Source organism: Acomys minous, assembly GCF_964271855.1.
Source record: "Acomys minous genome assembly, chromosome: 1".
NCBI classification, from domain to species: Eukaryota; Metazoa; Chordata; class Mammalia; order Rodentia; family Muridae; genus Acomys; species Acomys minous.
Window position 1 is genome coordinate 107,872,108 of NC_140483.1, and position 17,918 is coordinate 107,890,025.

The 17,918-nt window shown below is 41.3% G+C and overlaps 1 protein-coding gene across 1 annotated transcript in view; it reads right to left on the reverse strand.

The window, feature by feature from the left end:
• PREX2 (phosphatidylinositol-3,4,5-trisphosphate dependent Rac exchange factor 2) overlaps nt 1–17,918 on the reverse strand; it is a 291,433-nt gene that overhangs the window by 119,138 nt on the left and 154,377 nt on the right. Inside the window, exons 24-26 of the mRNA XM_084782996.1 lie at nt 13,630–13,852; nt 12,939–13,146; nt 1,638–1,817 (exon numbers count right to left, since the gene is read on the reverse strand). Coding sequence (XP_084639122.1) covers nt 1,638–1,817; nt 12,939–13,146; nt 13,630–13,852 — 611 coding nt within the window. The remainder of the gene's footprint in view (nt 1–1,637; nt 1,818–12,938; nt 13,147–13,629; nt 13,853–17,918) is intronic.

Sequence of the window (17,918 nt, forward strand, 5' to 3'; positions counted from 1 at the left end):
TATCTTTCTCCATGGTCAAAACCACACTGGAAAGGACTAAAATTGAAAAATGTCTACAGAAAGAACATTTTCAGCACTGTTGAATAAGCGAATAATCCAGATTTTTAGAAATAGTGCAAGAGATTTTTTTTTAACATCTTATAGTAAGGAAGAAGAACTTGATTTCAAATTTGCAGTTAAAATTTCTGTCACAGTCCAGAGGGAGACTGTGAGGGTAATTTTAATTATGTGATAAATAGGATGTGAGAGAGAAAATATTTTTAGAAATGTAATTTCCCACTGAAGAGAACCCACCGATCCCCATGATGGAACATGCTGGTCCTTTTCAGAAGCTGGAAGTAAATGAAGTAGTAAATGTGTTCAACTCTTTAAGAAATCTCCAGGAATAATTAACTTTGATGTAGTGGTTAAAATCCTCTTTGGAAAATAAAACTTAGGATGGCAGACTGATTAAGCAAGGAACCCTGGTGCAAGACCCTGGTTGCGAAGGTGAGTTATCTATCGTAACTCTGTGAACCTCCCCTCCCTGTGTGTTAAACTGGAGCTGCTACCAGAAACCCACCACTCCGAGTTGTTGTGGCCGATCATGTTAAATTCCTCTGCTAAAACTATGCTTTTAAAAGACTGTTAATCACTAGTTCAGGATATCCCTACCTGATGAGAATAGTTTTGACATAATTAATACTTATATAAGTTTTTCATTGTAAAATACTATGAACAAGAGTGAACATTTTTCCTTCGCCTGATGTAAGTGAAAGCAGAGGTGCTGCAGCTGCACACACAGTGTTTGTGGCTACTTGTGAAAGTACACAGTGAGAGTTCTGGAGATAAGATTTTGGAGAGAAAAGCGCTTTCATTGATGGAACCTCATCAGAAGAGGCCTTGAGCAGGAAGGGGTGCCACATGAAAGTGTGTTTGCCCCAAGTTCTGAAGTAGAAATCTAATCCTCAGTATCTCAAAATGTGGTCAAATTTAAGGAAATCGTCATCATAAGGTCATTAGGATGGGTTCTTAATCCAGTATGACCACGGTCCCATAAGGAGGGGCTCTATAATGGGAAGTGACATGAGGAGACACAGAGGGAAGATGAGCATTTCCGTGTGAAGGACTGACGCCTGCAGGATATCCTTTCTTTACAGTCCCTAGAAGGAACCAACACAGGCAACATCTGGGTCAGACTTCCGGGTTCCAGAGCTATGTGACGTGACAAACAGCCAGTCGGTGGTACTTGATGTTATCAGTTCTGGCTAACTACGATAAACACATCCCAGAGAGGAAACAAACACAAAGCTGGATGTGAAGGTGTAATATATAGAAGGGGGGCAGGGCAAAAGGATTGCTATTTACTAGCTAATAAACTATGACCATAAAGACATTTGAGCAATAGCTATTAGACAATTACACCGCCTGTAAAAGAACAACCCTCCCACAACAGGGCTGCACTGCTGGAGGGAGAAAACGCTTTTGCCAAAGAATCCAGAGCATTCCTGAGAACAATGCTGTCCCACTTGAACTGGGGATTATTTTTGAAACAGCAATAAACAAAATCGGCCATCGACATTTTTTTCAAGACCTTTGAGGAAAATACAAACTGTCCTTTGAGTGTCTCGACAAAATGGGACCGAGGACCGGCTTACCTGTAAGAGTCCCTGTTGCTCACTGTGTCATGACCTGAATCCTCTTGCTCGTCTCCTGCTACATTAAAGCAGACGCGTTTGCTGTTTCTCTCTCCCTTCTCATTGTCGCTGTCTGTTGGTATCACACACTCTGTCGTCTTACGCTCCAATTTAGGGGAATATGTTATTGAAGACAGAAGGCTGCAAACGTGACAGTTTTTAGAACGTAAGTGCATGTTTTGAAACTCGCTAAAACAGATAACTCTTTTATTTGTTCAATGTGATAGCTTACAAATACTCCAGAAGGCTTCTGGGTTCCATGTCAAATAAAATACTATCTGTGTGGAAAAACTTGTCATAGAAAGTTTGGATTTACTGCTCAGTGCTCAGGAGGAACAGAGCAGCCAGCACACACTCAGCCCAGAAGGCTGCATTCAAAGCCTGCTGCAGCCACCTGAGCTTTGTTATCAGAACCAATTATGGTGGTCCTTTCTGGAAAGTAGATGATGGCAATAAGAAGAAACTAGGTCCCGTGGCTGCGATAGGAATAAAATGGGAGTAACATTCTAATGTATAACAAGTGTTACCTATTTCTTCTTGCCATGACTACCACCAGCATTACAGTGTAGCGGTTTCCCCTAAATTGAAATAGTCATTTCTGGAGGGAGAGGAGGCTCATAAGACTCAGCAGGCTAAGGAAACTTAAAAGATTCAGGAAGGTCATAAAAGCTAACAATTAGCAAGGCCTCAGTGAGGGCTCTAAAGTCAACAAAGGATGGTTGGAGAGAAGAGACTCTTCAGTGGAGTTGTTTTCCAGCTGTTTGGGAAGCTCCAAGGATGCAGATTGTGTGAGCCATCACTCCATGTTATGACATGCCTTTCTATAATGCAGCCATGCTTCTATAAGTAACTTTCATGCCTATGCTCCCATAAGTAGCCCCAATAAAACCATTCTTTAACCAAGACAGACTTGAGTGGAATCAGTTCTTTGGTCTGGCACTGGTGCCATATTGGGAGTTCAGACACTGGTTCCGGCCTCCCCAGGAAAAGTCATGCAAAGAGCTACTAAGTAAAAACATTAAACAAGCTTCAATATCCTCACTGGCTCATCTTCCTACTTTAAAAACCAAGCTACCCTCTGATGTCTGCCTGCAGCCATTACCTACTTGACAGGGAGAATCCACACTGTCAGTCTCTTCTCTCTGTTCTGACAGGCAGGAGCCCCAGACAACTGACTTACAGGGAGACATTCAGAGTAAGGCTAAGAGGAGTCATGGGTCTTTGGATTGGCAATCCAGCCAGGATGAAATGTACAGGTCTTCCCAACAAAGAGTTCTCCAGTGGAGATCAATGGTATAATGCCTTTAGTTGTTGTAAAACGAGATAACGACTGACTACTTATGAGTCTAAGGCTGGAAGTTTGACAGCGCAATGCTTCTGTGAGAACCAATGAACTCAAAATTAGGTGAAAGTAAAATTGGGGCTTTTTTTTCAAACAGCATGTAGCCAACTTGCAGAATGAATTAAACCATACCTGAAGTAATGGCCTGTAGATGATGTCTCTAGCCAAAAATCATAGTCATATTATAGAATGCCTATGGCACTCAGTTCCAACCAATTGCACATAATCTGTATACTCATTTGTTCACAGCAGTGCAAACGTTCTTCTCTCAGAATTTCAAGACAACCATGCCTCTTATACATATTTTCCATGTGACATGCTGTACATTGAGTAAATCCATGGTAAAGGGTTTCATTGATAAAGCCATGTTTTGTTCTTGGTACTGCAAGTGTAGCAGTCAACAGAAGGCCCTGCCTTGTTGGAATGTTAATTTCACTGGGAGGAAGCAACAAATAGCAAGGTTTGTAGCTTATTAGATGGTACCAAATGCAAATTTCTAGAAAGTAAATATAAGGAAGAATGGTGCTGGCCTTGGCTGTGGCTCAACAGTGGAGCACACACATACATAGCATGTGCATGTCCCGCTAGATTCCATTGACAGCTACCATTTCACATAGTTTGGTTGGGGAACTTCTCGCTATGAGGTGATATGTGAATAATATGTGGCATTTTATTGCTGTTAGACCCCCCAGTGAAAACTAGAGAACGTCCTTCTACCATTCGATGCTCACTGGACGTTCTCAGTAACCCAAAGCAGTGAATTGTTTTAAAGACAGTTCCTCTATTTACAAGGAGATTTCTAGGCCTTCTAAGACAGACTGCATTTATTTACTCCTCCCCCGCAAAAGATGACAACATTAGACTAACTCCAATTACCCAATCTCCTACTGCAGAGATAGATGAACCCTGCATACCAAGGAGGAAAGGCGTGCAGCAGTTCTCATCTCACAGGGAGCCCTCTGCGCTTGTGGGTATTTTAAATTAGAAGTCATGGGGCTGAACATAAACAGTTTTCTCACAGTAATAAGAGTTGTATTCACATTTTAAAGAGTTGCAATGTGCTTGCACTGGCCCTCTGGGAATAAGTGCTTAAGCTTACAAATAAAATGAAGGATGGAAAAAAAATCACATGCATAACATTTCTAGATTCCAAGAAGCAACAATAAAGCACATATATTTTTGTGTGCTGGCAAAAATATTCTCCTTTGCTTTTGCTCACTGAGAACATGCAGCTATCTACCAAAGGTCCAATTAGTTAAATTCTGAGCAGAATTCTACCCAGAAGAGTTTCCTCTGGATTAAACACTGGTTGATAAAGACTTCTTCTATGCATTGTCTCACACATCTGCCTGTGTTCTAAAATATCATCATCGTATCCAGCAATCATTGAGTTTTTATGATAGACATGGTAAATATAGGCTGGGTTGTAATTCACTTAAATCTAATTTATCATTCTTAAATGTAATCACTGAAGTCCACCATTTAAGTAGGCATTGACTCTAACTTAGTAGGATGGTGGTGAGAGACATACATTATTACATACATGCACTTTACAAATTAGGCAGAATTTACCATCTCTGCGTGTGTCTTACAAACTGGAGAGGGCGGGCGGCCACCAGTGTGCATATCCCGGTGGGAGACCCCATCCTAGAGCTCTAAGAGTGGACACGTCTATGTGAATTACCTTAACTATTGTGAGATGAGGGGCTGTGGTGTGTGTCACTTACAGTAGAATTCCATATGCCTGCGCAAACCCGCCATAGTCCTCTCTCTAGCAAAACAATCAGCAGCGTTAGGTCAGGGGACACCTGAGTAAGGACAGTGCACAACAGCGACCTTGTGGCTCAAGGGAGACATGAAGAAGGAGGAAAGAAATCCTTGTCTCTTTCAATCTGTGAGATTGTTAAGGAACTGAGTGTTCCTTTAACAATGTGTGTGTGTGGGGGGGAACAACATAAGGTGTTGTGTGGGACCAGAGCTCGAGTGTCTAGAAAGGAGGAGCATCTTCTCTCTCTCTCTCTCTCTCTCTCTCTCTCTCTCTCTCTCTCTCTCTCTCTTTTTCTCTCTCTCTGGCTCTGGCTCTCTCTTAGCTTGAAAGCCCAAGTGGTTGGCTGGCCATGGAGATCTCCTCAGAATCAGGGACCACCAAGCAAAGTAGCCACGTGTAGGATTATAGGTGGCATTGGTCAGGGATAGAAAGAGTGCAGTGAAGCTGGAATTCAGTGATATGCATTTGGGACGCATCATAAGGAAGCTTGCAGGCATTTGATATGACAGCTAGCTATCTGGGTCTGTGTGTTCCATAGCCATGGACTCAATCAACAACCACAGATTAAAACAATTCCTTAAAAAATGCCCTACCTGCCTTGCATATGTACAGCATTGTCCCTGTTATCATTCCCTAAACAGTACAGTCAGTATGAAAACTCTCTCTTAGAATTTGTATTGTAGCAAACATTATAATGAATCTAGAGGTGATTTAGTATACAACAGAGTAAGTGTGACTTATACACAAATGCTGTGCTGTTTCGTAAGGGATTAGAGCATGTTGAGATTTCGGTATCCGACGAAAGATTTGGGTGCAATCTCCTTTGGAGACCAAGGGACAAGTGTGATTTAACTACATTGTAATGCTGTTTATGGTTTTAGCAGGGTACCAGACCAATTCACCACAGTGGCTCTCTCTGGCATCTGCTGAATGTAGGATGTATCAGAGAAAACTCAGCTGGGTGACTCTCCGGTGACACCAGTGAGGAATGATGGTGACTCAGTCTAGATGACAGGCAGGGACATATTCTGAGGCATAACTAACACAGATAATGAGGTTCTAGAGTTGGAAAAAAGACAGAAAAAGAAAAAAACAAAGGTAATATTTCGATTTTGACTTGATGAATTGAAAAGTTGGACATTTTGTTGTCAGGTGAAGCCCCTAGTAGGGAAAGGGGCAAAAATTTTTAAGTGTAAGAAAATTAGAACATTCAAATCTTAGAAACATTTAAATTGAAGACAATTTGGAGCCACCCTCTCACACAGCTATCACAGAGAACTACAATAATGAAATATGCCAGTGAGTATAAAAACTCAATATACCCTCCACAGGAGTACATGGAATGATTTTTGGGGAAGGCAGGCTTCTGTTTATACACTTACCCGCAGGATATTTCAAAGATAATTCCACCCCCAACACTACAAGTACTCAAGTGCCAAGTCTCCTGCTGCATAGTAGCCATCACTTAGTCGTGGGCCGCCTGTGCTTACAACACAAGGCTTGTTCTCAGGGTTCCCACCTTTACCATGCACTGCCCATACTCTCCCCATTTGATGTTCTATGCCAGGAACAATATGAAACTTCTCTATTATAAACTCCCATCAAGGACTTTGGACCACCTATAAATTGCCTTTCCTCTCACTTATAGCTAAATGCAATTAACCACAAATGACTCATTTAAAGGCAAAGTCATTCAGCCTCTCAGAGGGAAACAGAAACCATAAATTGGCAACGTCCCCTTCTGTCATGTTACTGCAAAGAATATTCACCTCATTTCCAATTATGGATTGGAAACTAGGTAGAAGGAGCTAGGAAAATGTCTATGTGCTAGAAAAACTTTGATTTCTAGAAGTGCCGGAGTAATAGGATACCCAAACATCAAAGTAAGACATCCTCAATACCAGGTCCTTCATAAGAGGGCTGGCTACAGGATCTTCTGAGGCAATCTCTCTGTTGCTGTCTCAGCAGCTGCTTTTTCACCCTGACCAAGAATAATTATTACATGGGGAGAAAATGATGTGGTAACAAGCCTTTTAAATAATTTGTTAAGCTCGACTACACTGCAGCATCTCTGAGTGTTAAGGGCAATAGAGAACCCAGGCATTTGGAAAACTGTATTGTTTTAACAAGATTATGCTGCAGATCAAATTGTGTGGAAAATGTTTATATTTAGAATTAAATTACACAGTGTTCATGAGAAGACCAAATTCACTTCTCCAACTATTGTTCATTTCTTGTTACTTTTTGAATAAGTACACAGAATTGAGCAAAGGTTTTCACCATAACAGAATGGAGACTTTCAATTGAAAATGTATCATTTTAATTAGTTTCAGCTCACTGAAGCCTAGCCACGGCTACAGCTAGTTCCTTAAATATAAGGATCAAAAACCAAGTCAAGCAATGCCTTAATTCAGTTTGCCCCGCCCCTCAAAAAACGTATCTGCTTGCAGCCCTGCCAGGGAAGGAGGTAGGCTTCCTGCCCAGAGCTCTCCACCTCTTTCTCGGCTCTTACAGATCCAATGCCCCAGTCTCATCCTCAGCTCTGGAGCAGAACAAGTGCAGCAGCCTCACCCAGCTCATACCTAGTAGACCCCCACAGATCTTCACCTACTAACTGCCTTCACCCAACCCATCCCTTTATCCCAGCCCCCAACACTAGCAGGGACATCCTGGGAACTCACAGGCTACTTGGCCAGGGAAGCAGATAGGCTGACCTCAGATCCTAAGCTGTCTGCCTGCTCCTCCAAATCCAGTCCCCCAAGTCTCATCCCCAGCTCTGCAGCACACATTCTGACATGGTTGCTGTTCACTCTGCACCCAGTCCTACGGAATCCTAAACAGATCCTGGTGGAGCACTCTTGCTTTTCTCAATCCTGCTATCTCCCCCATCAGATCACTAGCCCCGCCTCATTTCTATGTGTCAGCTCCCAATACCCAGAAATAGATTTTACCTGGAACCCCCAGCACCCACATCTATCAGGACCCCGGAAGAGTTTCCTACTAGGTAACATACAGCCAACCAACCACACTCTCCTAAGAACCAAAGAGGAAACAGAAGCAAAAGAATAAACACCCATCCAACAAAGACAAGACCAGATATCAGCACCTAGAACTAGAAGCTTCCCAGTCCTAAATGCCTAGGCACCAGAACAAAAGCACAATCAATAGCAGCCAGGAGATGATGTCTCCACTGTAGTTCAGAAACACTGCCACAGTAGGCCTTGAACATTCTAACATGGCTGAAGCATTAAAAAAAAAAAGTCTGTAAAACAGCCTACATAAAATGATAGAGGGCTTTAAAGCAAAAATGAATGAATCCATTAAAGAAATCTACAAAAACACAAACAAATCATGGAAGGAAATGAATGAAACTACTCAAGACCTGAAACTGGAAACAGAAACAATAAAGAAAACCCAGACTGAGTGAAATCTGGAAATGAAAAATCCAGTAATTCAAACAGAAGCTAGAGGCAAGCTTCAACAACAAAATACAAGAGATTGAAGAAAGAGTCTCAGTCACTGAAGTCACCATAGAAGAAATGGATACAGCAGTTACAGAAAAAGTTAAATCTAAAAATCTCATGGCATGAAATATCCAGAGAATCTGAGACACTATAAAAAAGACCAGTTTAAGAATAATAGGAAAAGATGAAGAAGAACAAATTCAGGTCAAAGAAACAAATTATTAAAAAATATTATCAAAGAAGATTTTCTTAACATAATGAAAGATATGCCTATCCAGGTAAAAGAAACATGCAGAATACCAAATATACTGGACCAGAAAGCTTCCTTGTATATATACATATTTAAAGGTGATATAAATAATGTCACCAAATAATGGGGGAGACCCAGTCCCAAACACACATCTCTTGTCACCAAATGAAGCTTACAGTATAATATTGGGTTACAGCCAATTGACCTGTTGTACAAAGGGGTCCCATAGCAATTCTCAAACAACCCAGGCTGTTACCAAGACAGTAAGTTGCTCTCCAGATATCCACAGCAAGTTCCTATTGCTGAAGACAACACCTACACAGCTCAATAACCATGGAGAAATTAAGCTGGTGCCTATATAGGGCCTTCACCCCTAAGCTCTAGCATCTTTGGTAGAAAGAAGTACTATGCATGCTACTAAAAGAAAAACATGAACACCAAATCAACCACAAACCCTTTTTTTACAATGATGTCCTGCCTGAAAAATATACTAGGCAATGATGGCACAAAGCTTTGTAGGAGTAACCAACAAAAATCTGATTTGACTAAAGCCAAATGTTACTGGCTTTAAAAAAAAAAAAGTAGTGATAAAATGACTCCTAATGACATTCTGCTAAACTCATAGGTCAGTGCCTCGTTCAGTCATCATCAGAATATCTTCTTCCTACAGCAGATAGAAACAAATACAGAGACCCACAGTCAGATATTATACAGAGAGTGAGACAGAACTACTCAGTCCTAAAGGGGATGTCTCCATGAAATCCTTCCACTCAGAGCTCAGGGAACCCTGTAGTAGAGAAGGCAGAAAAAGTGTGAGAGTCAGAGGAGATGGAGAACTCCAAAAACAACAAGGCCATTTGTCTCAATATGTGCAGAGCTCATATGAGCTCAGAGACTGTGCCAGTATGTACCAGGCCTACACAGGTCTGTAGTAGATCTTATATGTATAATTATGGCTTCCACAAAACTTTTGTTAGTGTTTGAAAGGGATCCCTGAGTATGTAAGCTAGTAGATCTCCTCATTCTGTAAGTTTGTCTAGTCCAACTTCAGTGTCATAGTTTGTGTTTGATCTTATTATATTTTATTTTGTTATATTCTATTATTATCTCTTAGATACCTATTCTTTTCACAGAAAGGGAGTGGGTCTGGATGGCAGAGAAGGTGAGGAAGAGGTAGAAGAAGTTAGGAAGACAAAACTGAAATCAAGCTATAGTGTGTAAGAAAAGGGTCTATTTTCAACAAAAAGAAAAAATATTTAAAAGAATCTAAATAAAGCAGAATAGTATCTAACTGTACAGGAATTTTAATCCAGCAGCATGGCTACTCTTGCTGGAATACAGGCACACTCTTAGTGTACACCTTTAGTCCTCTTAGCTGGAATACAGGCATACCATTAGTACATACCTATAATGCAAAAGAATGAAGATAAAGTGATATCTAATTGAGAGGCAGACAAAGTGATGAATTAGAGAAAGATTTGACAGAATAGAATATGCCCAACTCTCAAGGAAACAGAGGAAAGAGAAGTGATTTAACCAAGACCAGCAAGAAAGGAAGAGGAAGAGAGAGAGACAGAGAGAGAGAGAGAGAGAGAGAGAGAGAGAGAGAGAAGCAGAGACAAAAGACAGAAAGGAGAGGCAGTTTCACTGAGGCAGTTTTACAGAGACAGGTTGCAGAGAGAACAAACCGGACATAGGTGAAGACAGTATGAGCCAGAGAATGTGAAAGAGCCAGAAAATTAGAACAGATTGCTAGAGTAAGTTTGAGGGCAAGCAGAACAAATCAGTGAGAAACTGAGAGAAGCCAGATTGAATCAGTCAGCTTGCAGGTGAGTTTGACCCAGAATAGTTGGTTTGAGCCAGCCAGCCAGAGTTCAGATAGAACTAGAAAGGGTGAACTTACTCAGCAGTAAGTCTCAAAGGCTGAAAGCATTGGAGATGAGTGACAAAGAAGTTCATATTTTAAGGCATTATATATCATTTAATTTAATAAGTGAACTTCTTTGACACAGGATTCCAAGACAACTCAAAAATATAATGCCATGGCTTAATTAGTCTTCCACTGTCTTTGAAACCTCAGCCCGTTTAGTTCATCTGCATGAACACAGAAGCAATGGTTTAATATTTCATAGTTTGTATGTAATTTTAAAGATCTAGTTCTTGAAAAGGAGCTCACTCCTAACACTGCCCAGTGGGCCAGAAACCAGAGGCTGGATATTCCCAGAGGCCTAGGACAGAACCAAACATGACTGGCCAGGAAAAAAAAAAAAGGCAATGAAATAATTTCTGCTATACTCATAGACTGGTTTCTAGCCCAGTTGTCACCAGAAAGGCTTCATCCAGCAAGTGATGGAAACAGATGCAGAGACCCAACAGTTAAATGTTAGGCAGAGCTCAGAGAATACTGTTGAAGAGGGGAAGGAAGCATTGTAAGAGCCATTGGGGTCAAGAGCATCTCAAGAAAACCCACAGAATCAACTAACCTGGGATCATAGGGGCCCACACAAACTGAACTAATAACCAGGAGCCTGCATGGGTCTGACTTAGGCCCTCGGCATATACAGTTGTGTAGCTTGATCTTCTTGCGGGGCTGTCTCTGACTCTTTTGCCTGTTGTTGGGACCCTTTTCCTCATACGGGGTTGCCTACTCCAGCCTTACTATGAGGCGAGGCTCACAGTCTTACTGCAACTTGATATGCCATGTTTGTTTGATGTGCCTGGGAGTTCTGCCCTTTTCTGAAGAAAAAGGGAGGAGGAATGGACGGCAGGGGTAGGGGGTGGGCAGTGCTAGGAGGAGAGGAGAGAGAGAAAACTGCGTTTTACATGTTTTGTATTTAAACAGAGTTGTCCATGGATGTGGAGGGTGATGTATGTTTGTAGAGTATTTACTTCACATCTGCTAGCAACTAAAGAACTTCATAAAGCATATAGGATAAGGGCCTTTATATACTTTTCAGAATCTTATCAGGTCAAACTATATTGAATAATATCTACTCCTTGAAAACGTGAGCAAGCACATTTGGTACTATGTTGACTATGTTGATTGCTTTCCTTATTAATTTCTACATTCCAATACAAATTCAAAGCTTATTATTATTATAATGCATTTACTTCACTGCATGAGAAATTGAAGTTTTCCAAAAGCCTCTTTTCCTTCATGATACTGAACCGCTAGACGGAGACATAATTACACAGCAGAATATGGCATGCCCCCTTCTAGAGCACACTCATCCCAAGCATCAAATTCTTTTTTTAAAAGACATAACCCATTATTTTAATATGATTAATTAAATTGATAAACTCATAGACACATTAAGAAGAGATAACACACAAATTCTTGACAAGAAAAATTAATTAGGAGATGTGTATAATATTTCTATGGAAATTAAATGTATGAGAGAATATTATGAAGAACTGTATACCCACAAATTAGGCAGATGAAATGATGAAATAAACTCATTTCTTGAAAGACACATTGATGAATATGTAAAGAGATAGAACACCTGTATATGCATATTTTCATAAAATAAATTAAAAACAGTGATAATCTTCTAAACAGAAAGCAACTGCCCAAAGCAACTCAATAATCAATTCTACTAAATACCAAAAAAGAGTGATACCAGTTCTGGCCAATCAAACACACAAAAAAAGAAAGCATCAAATTCTTATGTACAAGAAAAATCTATGTAAAAATCTTATGTAAAAGTCTAGTTATAAAGGAGTTTATCTTGGCTAAAACTTCTAAATGATTGGTTCATTAATTCAATCAGAATAGGAAAAAAAGAATTGATCTTAAAAATACAGTTTTGCTTTAACTCATTTAATACATATTAGGTATGCATTATATTATTCTATGTACCACTTGTGAATATACTGTAATATTGCTTCCTGTGCTGCAAAACACAATACAAGGAAATTGCCATATACAATTAGGACAGTTTTAAATGTATGTCATTTAGTACTCAGGTCTTGAGGTCAAATGCACATAGGCAAATGCTCTACCACTGAGCTACAATCCCTGAGAACTTTTCTCACTTTTTCATCTGAGACAGGGTCTAGCTAGGTTGCCCGGGCTGGTCTCGAGCTCCCTTTATAGGGCAGTTTCACCTTGAGCCTGTTATCCTCCTCCTTTGACTCCACAAGTAGCTAGGATTACAGACTCGCGCAGTGGATCCACCTTTAAACCTATGTTTCAATGTAATATATTATAGTGAGACTTAGTGTTCTTCTTGTGTCATCCTTTCTCTTGGAATTAAACGACTGTTTAAAATTCCTATCCATATGAATTGGCTTTTTATACCATTTATAAGGTGGAATGGAAAACGTCTTTATGGGCAGCACAAAATTCCCACAGCTATTAAACACATTTTTTCAAAAACAACGCCTTGCGTAATCCTTTTGTTTAGGCAAACTGCTGTGCGTGGCACAGCATACTTACTCATCTATTTGACAAACACACATCTCCACCTCCTTCATCGCAGTCTGCAGCTTGCCAAGGTGCTTCTGATAGATGTCTGCAGATTCTAAGTTCTCTTCTTTCAACAAATATCGGAGGCCATGGCCGTCCTTGTGTCCCAGTGACAGGCCCGACGGGGCTGCCATGGTTGTGATTGTGTGTTGAACATACACCATGGGGCTCAGTTTCCCTGAGGAGTTGAAATCAGTTCATCACTTAACTTCTATTTATGCAGTCTGGCCTTTTTAGAAGCCTGAGCTCATATATAAGAAAATATCCATTCAATGTTAAACTTAATTCAGAAATTATAATTTGTCAAACATTGTTAATAAAGTCTACAAGTACAGTTAATCACTTGACCTGCTGCAATGATTTACAGCAGCTTCATGCAGCCTTCTCAAAGCTAGAGAGTCATTTCAGATAAGAACCTGTCACAGCAAGATAAACTATAAACACAAGGAAACCAAGAGCAATTCCCCTTTCTTAAAGGGAAATGCAAAAAGTGCAACTGTCTCTATTCTACGTATACTTATACGAAATAATCTAAGCAACGATAGCCGGGAATTCTTTCTCTATGAAAACACAAGCTTCAGTGTGCACTGGGAATGTGCCAAATTTTAAGTTGCAAGTATAGCTAGCTACACAGTGATTAAAATTTCAACAGCTAACATACCTGGCTCAGCAGACTTATTTTCTTTATCGTGATAATTATGTTTCCTGCTATCCAGCTGAACACCAAAGGCGCTCCCCAGGGAAGTTGATGTTTTAGGATAAGAGACTTCCATCACATTGACATGGCAGTTGGTTGGGCAGAAATCACTGCTGTGCAGTGGCGAGATCTTAGGTTTGGCCTGCTTAAAGGTGGGCCAGGCTCGGTTCTTCAGCACTCGAGAGAACTGCAAATTAAAGCAGAAATGGGAACCAGCTGAACACACAGGAATCATGCAGATAGCTCACATGCATGCTCGATAACAAAAATCAAGTAAATAAATAAATATAAATAAATGAAATCAAGGCATTTCAACCTGAATGAGGTGAAAACAGGCGATAGTGTTAGAATCTAAATGGTTGTTTCAAAACCTTCAAAACCCAAAACACGGGGGCTGGAGAGATGGCTCAGAGGTTAAGAGCACTGTCTTGCCCTTGCCAGGGGTCCTGAATTCAATTCCCAGCAACCACCTGGTGGCCCGTAATCATCTGTAATAAGATCTGGTGCCTTCTTCCGGTGGGCAAGCACACAAATGCAGGCAGAACGTTGTATACATAATAAATAAATAAATCTTAAAACAACAACAAAACCCAAACATGTGGGAAGGATTGTAAACTTTGTCACAGGTGAAAGCAGTCTTGGTGGGCTTTGCCCTTGGACACACCATGGATACTCCCTGAGATTAACCTTGAGATAGACTGGTTGGAGCCATCCTGGGCCTGGAATTCAGGAAGGGCACAAGGGACTCCACCTGGACTATTGTGTTTCTAATGGACCCTCAATGGGAGAGGAAGACCTCCCCTTGCACGTGAGAGACAGGCAGGCAGAGAGGACAGAGAAGAGCAGCAGAGACTGGGCTTGAGAGCATATGGATCAGGAAGAAGATCAGCGAACAGGCCGGACCAGTGCACAGGCCAGAGACACCTAGGAACCCTTCCCATGGGATGGATACCGGAAGGTTCACTCTTGTTTCCCTTTAACCTTTTTTCCCTTTTGTGTAAGCTAGTTGGGTTGTATAATAAAGTTTAATTGTTAAGAACCAGAGCCAACACAAACATCCCCATATTGCAAATCCTATAGGCAGCAACTAAATATGGCACAGCTGAAACTGGGTGAGGTGTCAGAGAGAATGAACCTCAGTGCCAATATAACTTCCTAGCACTTTTCCCCATCTGTCCTAGTAGCTGACAGAGCCTAATAGAGAAACTTGCCAGAAGGGGCACCAGAGCAGGTGGTAGAGTTTTAAAACTAGTCAAGTCAGTAAAACAGTACAGCTTTGGGTGGTCAAGTGCAGAAGAAGATGGGATCGTCCTGTGCCCCATCAGAAACCCACCCAAAGCATGGTGTAGAGACCCAGCAGTGCGCTATGGAGGTACTAGCCCGGAGTAGCAGGATGGCTGGGCTTTCCACACAGTCTGCAAAATGGATGAGCTTTCTAGCTGGGATCAGCCAGAAGTTGGCTGTGTGCTCTTCTTCCATGCCAGTGACAATAAAGTGCCACTCAAATGACTTGTGATTTCCAAGTGTGGCTACTCTGCTAATCCTAAGCTTGCAGAGGCTTGCAAGTTTGGGGACATTCATGGACTCCACGGACTCCGTGGACCCCACATGTTCCTTCCGTGGTCTGTGGGGCCAACATTCTTGCTCCACTAAGTAAGCTTCACCTTACTTCAAAGCTCTCTCCCTTCCCCCCACTTGCTCCCTAGACTCTTTCTAGCGTGTGCATAGCTCCTCTCATACACGACCCACTCACTCTGGACTCTGTGCAAGATTTTTAAGGTGTCTAGATTTTTCTTGTTCATTGTCAAACATTTTTCCTCTTCAGCAGTCTTGGAAAGTGGTCAGAGTTTTCCATGAATTCTACGTCAGTTCTCATTTCCCTGGCTACAAATTATAGGTCATTTGCAGCCTTCCTCATAAACAGGAATAATCTCTTTACTCTCGCTCAGCTGGCAGAAGGAAAATTCCATGGGGTGACAGTCTTGTGTGCAAGATGTAGGGCACCACAGAGAGCCCAACTGAACCGTGGTTTCAAAGACCTTAGATATCTTTTGGCCTTGGTGACAGGACTAGAACAGGACTGGACATGCTGTTGGACAAGTCAGTATCTTATCTCTCAGTATAAAAGAGATTTGGGTTAGATAATCCTACTGGCTTCTTCTTTCTAAAAGTACAACCATGATTCTACTTTCTCATGCTATCAGCTGATTAATAGTTCTGGCATGAAAAACAGCAAAAATAAAACCATCACTGGTCACTTTCTGACATTTTAAGTCAAAATCAATGGAAAATATACAAGATCATATTCCATAAGTATAAGCTCACTATTGGGATGAATCCCCTCATATATGCATACACACATACATAAATATACACACAAATATTATAATGTGCATGTTAAACCATTTATTACAGTCCGCATTTATTACTTTGTGGGATCTTCTTTTTTCCACTCTCTTCCTTCTACCCTTTCAGCCCCCTAATACTAGATAGGAGAGAAAAAAAATAGAATGAAAAGGAGGCGACATTATCACTAGATGGCTTCCTGCAGATTGAGGACATCAGGTTCCTTGGGGCAAGTTTGATCTTCGCCACCATGATACCTAGTTTCTTCTTTTCACACAATTACTTAACAAACCAAGACCAACAGCATCCAGCTACCAACCAGTAACACATCTATTGGGGCTCTAGCATTTATGTGTCTCAGAATTCCAAATGTCACACAAGTTGAGATACGATCGGCAGCTGGCAAAACCACACCCTGCCAGAGCACAAGACAAATCATATTCAGCTGCTGTGAAGCAGCCCCATATCCCCTTACCTGGGATTAAAATTAAAATATATTCCCATATTCTGTGGGTTTTAAAAAAAGAAATCAGGTTACAAAATTCTTGATATAATTTATATCCTATATCTAGCTGTATCAGTCAGTCAAGCAATTACAGTGAGGATCAGAATGAAACTGGCCTGAAATGCAAGAAATTATTAACAAGATTACCACAGAACTTGATGGCCATGTACACTGAGAAGAATTAAGGGACTCAAGGGACTCTGGATCTAACATCTCACTTTAATAATAAACTTCCTGCTGAGACAGGTCCAGGATTTAAGGGAGGCTAGATGCAAAAATTCAACCCCCAGTTCTTTTCTACTACTGTTTCAAGATTGAAGTCGTAGCTGAGACTGTACGGCACAGAGAGGCACAGCAGTGAATTTTGTTGTGTCATGACAGCAACCTCAGTAAAAGGTTAAGATTCTCCTGCCTTGTCTTTCAACCCATTCCCTATCCAGTCGGAAACCATGAGGGGAAACATCTGCCTGGGCCTCTGAGCTAAACAATGGAGATGCATATTCTATCCCATGAAGTAAACACTATAGGAGTGGAACAGGTAAACACTGTGCACATCGCTATACAGAACAACCACTGAGATTACTCATATGGACCACAAGGATACATATATGGAACGATGTGTGTGTAACAGACACATAATTAGATGTAAAGCTAGGTGGTCAGAAATGTTGATAAGAGTCTGAGGAGGTGATGGGCTGGGTTATGCAATGAGGTGGGTAGGAGTGGGACTAGGTACTAGAATGATTAGAGATGGCAGGTTGGGGACAGTAAGATAGACTCTCAGATTCCTATCACGACGCAAATTCCTGTGCACATATCTGGAAAGACACCATAGCCCTGTGATAGAGTGAACTCGTTCAAAAGTATCTTGGACGAAGCTTCTCTGTCAAGTCTATCCTAAGAAGCCAGAGCCTCAGAAAATGAGCACTGTCTCCCATCCTGGGATGTCTAGTATGAATTTGATGTGTGTGTCAAATACATGTGTTAGATACTTAATTCATGTTATGGTCTAGGTGTGAAGACCTGGACCATAAAGGCTTCCCTGCTTTGTGCCCAGAAGGGCAGTGCTGGGACCTTAGAGAAGTGAGGCCTAGTGAGAGGTTCTCAGGCTGAGTTGAAGAGCATGTTGTTCTGGGAAGAGATCTGGATCTCTCTGCTTCTCTGTCTCTGTCTCTGTCTCTGTCTCTGTCTCTGTCTCTGTCTGTCTCTGTCTCTGTATCTTGGTCTCTGCCTCTGTGTCTCTGTATCTCTGTGTGTCTCTGTCTGTCTGTCTGTCTGTCTGTCTGTCTCTCTCTCTCTCTCTCTCTCTCTGCCTCTGGTCTTGTTATAAAAGTCAGCTATCCTTGACACGCTCTGTCTTTCAACATGGCCCTTTAACCAGATGCTGACCAGATGTTACGTG